This window comes from Naegleria gruberi, assembly GCF_000004985.1.
Source record: "Naegleria gruberi genomic scaffold NAEGRscaffold_15, whole genome shotgun sequence".
In the NCBI taxonomy this organism is placed as follows: domain Eukaryota; phylum Heterolobosea; class Eutetramitea; order Acrasida; family Naegleriidae; genus Naegleria; species Naegleria gruberi.
Window position 1 is genome coordinate 514,393 of NW_003163312.1, and position 9,522 is coordinate 523,914.

At 32.2% G+C, this 9,522-nt stretch overlaps 2 protein-coding genes across 2 annotated transcripts; both read right to left on the bottom strand.

The window, feature by feature from the left end:
* Positions 1-266: 266 nt before the first annotated feature.
* Positions 267-4,027, bottom strand: NAEGRDRAFT_57625 (RNA dependent RNA polymerase; the record flags this gene model as incomplete). The annotated part of the gene is made up of 1 exon (XM_002679121.1): positions 267-4,027. The coding sequence occupies exon 1, from the start codon at positions 3,972-3,974 to the stop codon at positions 267-269; it is 3,708 nt and encodes a 1,235-aa protein (XP_002679167.1). The 5' UTR covers positions 3,975-4,027.
* A 742-nt stretch (positions 4,028-4,769) lies between these two features.
* NAEGRDRAFT_65848 (uncharacterized protein) lies at positions 4,770-7,453 on the bottom strand (the record flags this gene model as incomplete). Its single annotated transcript, XM_002679122.1, has 5 exons — positions 4,770-4,966; positions 5,024-6,183; positions 6,232-6,439; positions 6,507-6,928; positions 6,990-7,453. 5 exons carry the CDS (start codon positions 7,451-7,453, stop codon positions 4,770-4,772), a joined length of 2,451 nt encoding a protein of 816 aa, XP_002679168.1.
* Between the last annotated feature and the right edge of the window lie 2,069 nt (positions 7,454-9,522).

Genomic DNA, 9,522 nt, shown 5'->3' on the forward strand with positions numbered 1-9,522 from the left:
AAATTCTAATCCGCCTTCTTATCAATAATTGATACTTCTGGATGGAAAATGAATATCTCAGTAAGATGACTCAATTGACCAATTAAACCAAGGCTGGAAAGCCGTTATGGTGATAAATCTCAGGGTGGACTTGGGCTTTCATCTCCAGTTGATATAAGTCACAGATGCCGTCACCCCATAACACTTAAACGCTGAACCGAATTACTGGTTGTAGACCTCGTCTCTCAGGTCTTTACGATACAAGAGACGTTAATAAATATTACAATTTATTTTTGGAGAAATATTCTAAAATTGCTAAGAACTTCTTCTAAGTTACCTCCAGTTTCATTAATCATTTTACTACCCTTCGCATAATTCTGCTCGATATCCAATCCATACATGTATATTACTCCTAACTTTTGCTTTGCATCTATATCACTATCGTCAAATTCAAGAGCCCTTGTATACCACACAAAAGCTTCCTTGAAATCATTCTTAAATGCATGAAAATCTGCAAGAATCGTCATGCTGTCTTTAACTTGCATTTCTATTGCCTTATTGATCCAATACAAGAATAGTGCGTCGTCTTGATCCACTCCCTCGCCATGCATATATGAAATAGCAACATTTTTCATTGAATTACTGTCCCCAATAAGTGCAGCTTGTAAGCTGTATTGGAAAGATTTTTGAAGATTATCTGAGTCGAAATAAATGGTTGATAATTTTGTCATGCAATATATATTTCCCAATTCGGCTCCTTTGGTGTAGTAAGGGATGGGATCACCATTCGAATTGAAATAGTAATAATCTCCTAGTTTCATAAATGCTTCATCGTTGTTGTGAAGAGAAGATCTTTCGAATAATGAAAGAGCTTTTTTCAAGTCTTTCTCATATCCGATTTCAACACTTCCAATTTCGTACAATTCGCCCAAGTAGTTGAGAGCAGGACCATAGTCGTATCTAGCTGCTAGCTCTATTAATTTTAGTCCAAACCTTTCGTTTGATAAAACCTTGGACTTTCCAAAATCGAAGCAAGCTTTCGGATCAAAAAGAATTTTGTTCCTTACTTGCTTCACCTCTTGTAGTACAGTAATAAGAGTCTTTCCAAAAAGTAAATTAATTCCCAATTCTAATTGTAAGCCTTCTTGAGCAGCACAAAACAATTCTTGTTTCAAAAACTCTTCATAATTTGGCATTTCAGAGTTGATCTCATAAACAGAACAGGAAAAGTCAATTTTCAGTTTCTTTGGTACCAATTCTCGATTAGTAAATTGTGTTTCATCAAACCCAGATATAAACAGAACATGCTTGTTGGATATCACGGATTCAATTGCAGTTTTCATTCCGCTTTCTGATAAATTTTGAATGGTTGTTTTAAGATTGAACAAAACTAGCTCTTTTGATTGGATCGTAAAAAATTCGTACATTAAATTGAAAAACTCTGCAAGAAACTGAGCTCTATGTTTGATAGTAAGTGCTCTCCCAATAAATTCGCTTATTTTCTTCATGATTTTTTCTCCAAAATTATTGGAAGTATTTGCAAGTAATAGGTCGAAAATCTCCAATCTAATACTTTCCAAAATGTGATCCTTATCATTTTGTACAGATATGCGTATATTGTGCTCTTTCAGTTCCAGAGTTTTAGTTATGCAATCAACCATTTGTTGATATACTTCAGAAGCAAGAGAAGAGCTTTTTTTCAAGGCACCTCTTTTCGATTGATGGTAGTGAGGATATCCAGGGAAATTATCTATAAATCTCAAATCCTCTTCTCTAGTTGCTACAGAAATTACACCATTCTTTGGAGAGCCCACTGCATGATTGACAATTTCACAAAGTCTTCTCATTTCCTTATTCCAATTTTCATCATTTGTCCAGTTAGATCCATGATGGTCTACGTAGGCATGTCTTACTCCAACCCAATCTTTAAAAACATCTGGTTCAAATGGACGAATATCTTCTTGTTTGATTTCTTCATCAAACAAGCCAGGTTCAAATATTTTGACATTATCTACAATTAAATCATCCCAGCATACAAAGAATTGATCTCCGTCCAAATCTGATCCTGATATCATATTTGGTACAGGTCTTTTACCTTTTGATGAAAAAACAATAACATCACACAAGTGAGATAATTTGGGATAGTAAACTGCTTTGATTTTTCTCAAGTCACCTCTATGAAGACAAGGTTCTTTTGTCAATACAATTTCTTTCTGTAGAACTTGTTTGTGACTTGGATTTTTAAATGAAGAAATCTGAACAAATACCTCTCCTTCATTGAGGACTTCATAAGGATCTACCACTCCATATAATCTTCTTGAATTTGAGAATGGAATTTTCAATGATGTTATGAGACTCTTGTATGGACCAGCCAGAAATGCAAATCCTTTGTTTTTTGTGGTTGAGAGAACATTAAGGGAAATCAAATTATTATCTTTCATATATTGCCTCGCAATAACTTCAGTATCTTCATGAACGTATTTGTCTAAAGAGTTTTGAACGTGAGCAGATGCCATCTCTAATACTCTCTTTCTCACTTCTCCGTTAGAATCACATCCACTCAGTAAGTGCATGATTGTAGAGTTGACTCTTGTTAATTCGCATGGACTGGAATGACCAACTATTTGAAGAGTGCTAAAACTTTGGTCAACTTTTTCATTAGTTTTACATTTGACCATTGATTCTCTCAGTACAATGTGAACTCTATACTTTTCAAATGTTTCAGTATTAACAACAAGCATTCCTTTTGCTCCTCTAAATCTAATTTGAAACGCTGAAGGAATGTAAGAGCTATCAGAAAACAAATCAAAACCACGTTGCTCATCATATCCAATTTCATCTTCCTCTTGATCAGTTTTTATCAAAACTCTATTTTCGGCATTCAAGATGTGTTTGTAAACTTTCTTAGCCATGTCTGGAGAAATAAATCCACAACCATCTGTAAAGTTGAAACCATCTCTTTCAATATCTGGAATTACTGTGAAATATTGAATGATTTCTGTTGGGATCACTGGTGTATTATAAAGAGCCAATCTAATTCTCTGCTTTAATATATTTTTCGAATCATACAGAGTTGGATTAAGCTCTTTAGGAATTGCCCATTCTTTAATTTGTTCAACAGTTGAGAGCTTTCTTGTTGGATCCTGCGTATTTGCTAATTGAGGGCAACAATACACATACTTATATGAATGCATTCCACTAGTATTTTGGCAAAGAATATTAAATTGATATTTTCCAAATTTGAAAGGTAATGGATTGATATTGTCTTTAAATGCTTTCTTCCAAGTTATCAACTCATTTCTAAATCTTGATTGATGTTTCAATTTCTTGATGTACTCCTTATCAAACACATCATTAATAATATCAGTATCCTGTTTCAGAATTTTCATTTTGGTCAACAGGAAGAAAAAATCGATTTCTTCAAAGCTAAATGGATTGAGAATAGAACCATTCATTTGTTCATCTCGAACCATTCTTTGAGATTTCAATCCCATTCTCGAGAATATAAACGATACATTCAATATGCAATCACCTCCAAACTCTTGTCTAAATCTTCCAATAACAAAATTGTCTTTTGGTGAGCTTTTAAATATAACACATAGCTCTGCTTTCTCAGCAGCAATAAAAGAATAGAACGTAATTGACCTCATTCTACTCAATTTCAATCCTGCCCTTCCATCAGAATACGATTTATCATCTTTTCCTTCCAAAAACCAGTTGTTGATACTTTCCAAACCTTCGGGGTAGGTAACTATTACCTTCTTACTAACTTTCTTCATTAATTCGAATCTCTGATCGAAGGACATACCTGAATAACCTTCCCCTCTGAGATGACTCAATCTGGCAAGACAAATACCAGCATCATGTTCATTCCGAATCAATGGAAGTGTTTTATTTCGAGAAAGATGATAACAGTAGAAGAGATTATCTATTAATTGCTCGGTGGACGAATTTGCTGTTGTTTGATTGTTAGAATCATTCTGTTTGAAGGGCATTTCATGGTTTTTGTTAATGGAGAAAAGTTTGGGAAGGTTTGCAGTGAATTGTGTGAACATTTTTTATGTTTGTATGAGATTTGAGAGTTAAATTTAGTGCGAATAAATTTGTGTTTTGAATTCCCAAGCCAATTTATTTTAAAATTCCGTCCTGATTATAATCTTTGAATGAAGTACAAAAGCAACTTGGTTGATAAAAAACAAAACAACTACAGAAGTAACGAAACTACGCACTTTTTGAGATGTTTACAAGTGTTTAATGCATAGAATTGGATAAATTCGTCATCACTGGTGGATCTACTGGACAAGTTGAAAACTGTCAATGTAGTATTGTTCGGAAGTCAATAGTAGGTAGGAGAACTTTCTCTTATCAATTTTGGTCAAGTTATGTGAATTTTGAAAAAGTATGGACCATAACTCAACATGAATGGAGCAACACTTTTCTATTATATTCAATGAATAAGGGATGAGAAACACTCATTTGAAGAAGATAGATTTCCAGTGATATTTTCTCTCTCTATACAATTTATTATTTCAAAATCTGTTAAATTAAAATATTGGAGTGGTAATTGTTGAAAATTAAGAGAAAAATCTTTCCTGCTACATTCCATTCGCCAATTATGTTAATCTTTTGTAAGCAAATTGGAAAAGTTGACTGAGTTTAAGATTAACAAGTTCAGTTTATACTATTCCTCAATTTGGTGTTTTAAAAGTCAAGTTGTTAGTTAAGAATAGTTTTTTTCAAATACTGGAATCATTGAATAGAAGTGAAATAATAAAATAACATAAAAGAAACTACAATTCACTAATAGGTGTTGTAGTTGAACATTTTTTAATCATCAATTCAGCTGCCACATCATTGTTGAGTTCATGAAATTCCTGGAATAATTCTCTAGCTTCTTCGAATTGATTTGAGAAGAAGAGTTTGCAAGCTTGATTGTATTTGGTCCATTTTGCTTTCTTTTCCTTTTCTTGTAATTCATACATCCATTCTAATAAATAGTTAAATTATAAATATTTCGACAAATTATTAAATATTGTAAACTTACCATCCATTCCAACATGTAAGCTTTCACCCAATTCATAAATATGTGTTGGTTCAATTGGTGCTCTTTCATTTTCTTTGTGTTGAATAAATGGAGATGAATAATGTGAATCTGGAATTAATTCTTTCGTATAAACATATCTCATTTGATAATGTTCTTCTAAATTTGCAAATACTCTATCAGATAATACAATATTCAAATTCAATTTTGATGCAACATCCAACATGCATTCCAAATTGAATTTGGCACTTGAAATAACTGTGAAATTCTTAAAATCATTCGATCCTAAATTTCCACACAATGATTCTTGAACACAAATTGCAAATCTAAATTTAACAATTTCAATCAAGTGAGGTTTCTTTTTCAATTGATTTGGCCATTTCTTTGATTTGGTTGTGTTCAACTTTTCCATTAATTGAACACATGCTGAAGCTGCTTTTTCTGAATGTTTTGATTGATTTGAACTTGCATTGAATGAAATTGAAATTAAATCATTTTCAAAATTTCCCAGATAACCATTACTTGTTCTACAAACTAATCCCAAATGATCAAAGAAATCTTTCAATAAATCAACACAGTCTCCTGCTGATATTTCAGAGAATAATCTATTCAATCCTTCAATATGAATTGCAACAATGGATAATTTCTTTCGATCCAAATGAAGTGAGAAAATATCCAAATCATTCGAATATCTTCGATGTGAACTAGAGGCATGACTTCTACTCAAGCTAGATTGTTTGGAGTCTAATCTCGAAGATCTCTGAGAGGATTTATGAGAGGAAGCCATAGAAATGGAATCATTTTCATGAGCTTTCTTTTTGGCGTCAACATGATCTCCTCCTTGATCTAATTGAGAAAGTAAATGTGATGGAATGAATGCTCTGTAAAGTTTGATTCTATCTGTCATGGTTTTGAAATGATTTTGTAAATGTTTCACTTCTGTAAATTTGGAATCATTAATTACTAAATTATCCAAATCCATATGAGAAACACTTTCGAATAAATCAATCAAGTTGTAAAATGGTTTCACTAGTTTGACTGAAATAATGACAGATGTTATAACACCTGCAGAAATTATAATACATGCGCCTAGAGTAGCACAAATTACAGCAATAACAATTGAACTAATATAATTCCATTGAGGAACTGCCAACACAAACAACCTATTTCGAATAATTATTATAGAGTTCGAAATTGATTTGCTAACTTACCAATCAACATCAGTATCTGTGCATAATCTATAAACTGAAATGTAATCAGTTGCAGATGTAATTAATGATTTGTTTCCACATCCAATAGTATCCAATTCTGTTCCCAATTCCGAAGCCAATACCTTGGCGATTGACGAAACTCTTTCATCATTATCAATTTTGAGATAGGTTTGTCTTGTGACAGATCCATCTGAATTAACAACTGCAACTCTTGCATTAGAATTGTCATCTTTCAATTATTGTAAACTTTTTACCTTTTTCATTGTTAAACTTACTTGCAATAATGTATTGAGTTGCCATTTCAATAATAAAACTCTTTGAACCACTCAATTTCAACGTGACCTGTGCCAAATATTGAGAAATAGTCTCAGCAGACAAATCTGTTCCTAAGTAATATTTAAATTTGTTTCCTTTCGAATCTGGTTGAGGTAACGCAATAGAATTAACCATTGTAATGAAAGTATACTGTGGTTGTGATGCATCTATGAAACTATTAGTGATGGTTGGTTTTCCTGGATGTGCATTTCCAGCATTAATCAAAATTGTCAAATCAAAAAATCCTAATTGAATATCTGGAGTTGAACTTCTATTACAATAATCAAGTTCATCAAAGTTATTACAATAATAAAGTTGTTGATCTTTGGTGGTGATGTTGAATAATGTAGGTTTTCCTCCCCAGTCCATAATTCCATATTGTCTTAAGAAATTAATGAAATATTGTAAAGATTAAAACTTTTGTAAAGTACTTACGTACTTACCTTCCTTCATTGTCACCAATGTGATTTGTAACAACTAAACCTTTAAGATAGGTCCACTGTTGTTTCAAAAACTGATAAATCAACACTTCTATCTGATCTCTATTCGAAAAGTCAAGTGTTTTCATCATTAAATGTTTACCAGTTTCACTTGTCATTTTTACTTCTCTAATTGTTTGTTTGACAAATGCAATAATATTATCAAATTCAAAATCTCTTAGTTCCTTGCTATATTCAACAACTGAAGGAATGAAACTACTCAACCAAATTGCTGACAGGATAAAAACTGTCAATAATACAATTACAGAAATAATTAGAATCAACCACATTTTAATTGAACCAAAGAATGCAATCTTTCTTGCGTCTTGTTGAAAATTATCGCTTGAAGTATCTTCGATAGGTTGAGTATTATCTTCTGTTGCATCGTGCTGGGATCTGACAGGAATGACTTGTGTCGTTTCTTTCATTTTTTTATGATTTTTTCTATTGGGTATTGAGCTTGTTTGATGCTCAATCATCATGCATTTTTAGTTGCCAACATTAAGAATAGGTTGATGAAATACTAAATGCATCTTGTTTCGTAAATTTTTTCGGTCATTAGACCAAGAGATATTTGGTAAAGTCCTTAATTGAACAATACATTTGTTGCATCTGGACTTGTCATTTGCCATTAAATAACAAGATGAAAATGTACATGCAAATAATAAGTTCAATGGATACAGATGTTGATGGGAGTTTTGTCATCTCTGGGAATACAGTTCTTTTCGCCAGCTGTTGACTTGTCATTAACAAATGGATTTCCGTTTGTCTATATATTGTTAGCCTTCTTCCCCTTCTTTCTACCTCATTTCAGATCAGATAGTATCCAAAATCTGTGGAAATGTTTTTCCCGCTTTTTTCTAGTGCTCCCTCTTTAAAAGGAAATATTTAGTTTAATACATGGTATAACATCTTGAATTTTACACGGGTGATTTCATATCATGTATACTATATCCTATTCATTTTTGAATATTTAATCTTTTGTTTTCATTGAGATAATTAGTGAGTTATGACATCATATACCTTTTTGGGAAAAGTGATTTTTCGCTCAACTACTTAATATCGAATATTGAATTTTGTGGTGGTAAGAGATAAGATCAGATACTAATACCATGTGTAATTTTTTTTTACGAATTGTTGTGTATTAAGGAGGATATGCTTGGTTAAAGTTGGTGAATTTTTTTGTGAAATTAAAATAAAATGGAAGTTTATTAGAAGGAGAGTTATTTTTTGGCGCGAAGTTTCTTTCCCATAGAGAGAAAGGTTTCGGCCAGCAGTTTTCTAAAGTCTGAATACTTGATTCGAACAGTTTCATTCATAATAGCGAACAAGTTATAAAAAAAATCATTGAGACCGGTCCGGAATCGCTGTTTCTTGAGATATTCCAATTATATAGATGCTGATATTGATTTCTATCACTCAGAAACGTTATCAATATCAGTTATAAGAGTACTGGTATGATGTTCAATCATGTTGTACATCTTGATATGACTTGTCATATTATCATGAGTAGTTAGTGACATGGTTAAATGACATGAATACTGAATGATGTCCAAATGATTTGAAATTGATAGAAACCTCATTATATGATGTTAATAACATATTGTATCAATTTGGTATTGAATCTCATTGTCCTTAGGGTACTTCGCTATTGAGGTACCTTAATTGACCATCTCTATGTTTAAATTGAGATATGATATTTATTTCAATTGTATCATTTTGTAAATGATGGATAAGTGGCCTAGTTGTGTATGGTGTAGAATTGGTATAACATTATTTTCAACATTTACAAGTGCCATTTCTCATCATCTGTTGGACCAAAACAAAAATTTTTGTTATAGTGGTGGTTTTTTTACTAATATCCACATGTACAATATCGGAACAAGGAGATGCTCTATAGTTGTGCAGAATCATTCCACCAACAATAAGTTTTTGAAATATTCTTTTCTTAGTGAACTTTGCTTGCATCATAATTATTAAGGAATTGTTTCAAGTAGATGGAAAGTGTTCTAAAATTGCTGTAGATGGTAACATTCCGTTACAGCATAGTTAAATTCTAAGAAATGATTGAGATTTGTGATTTTTTCACAACTGTTATCTTTTAAACAATGGTTGTCATCCAACCCGATGTAAAAACTTTTTGAAATTGTTTCAAATGAGCTTGGAGTGGCTCAAACCCGTTGCTTCTTTTCAAAAAAGAGACTTATCCAACCTTTTGAATGAGACTGTATTATACTATACAACAAACTGAAATTTATTCTTTCTTACTGAACTTTTCTTACTTCACAATTATTAAGGAATTTTTTCAAGTAGATGGAAAATGTTCCAAACTCGATGGAAATGGGGGCAGTCCTTTTCAGTATACTCAAAATCTCAATAATGATTGAGATTGGTCGATTTTTCACAACTGTAATCTTTAAAACAGTGGTTCCAACCCGCTTGTGGAACAAATTGAAATTGTTTCAAATGAACATGGTGGGGCTCAAACCCGTTGCTT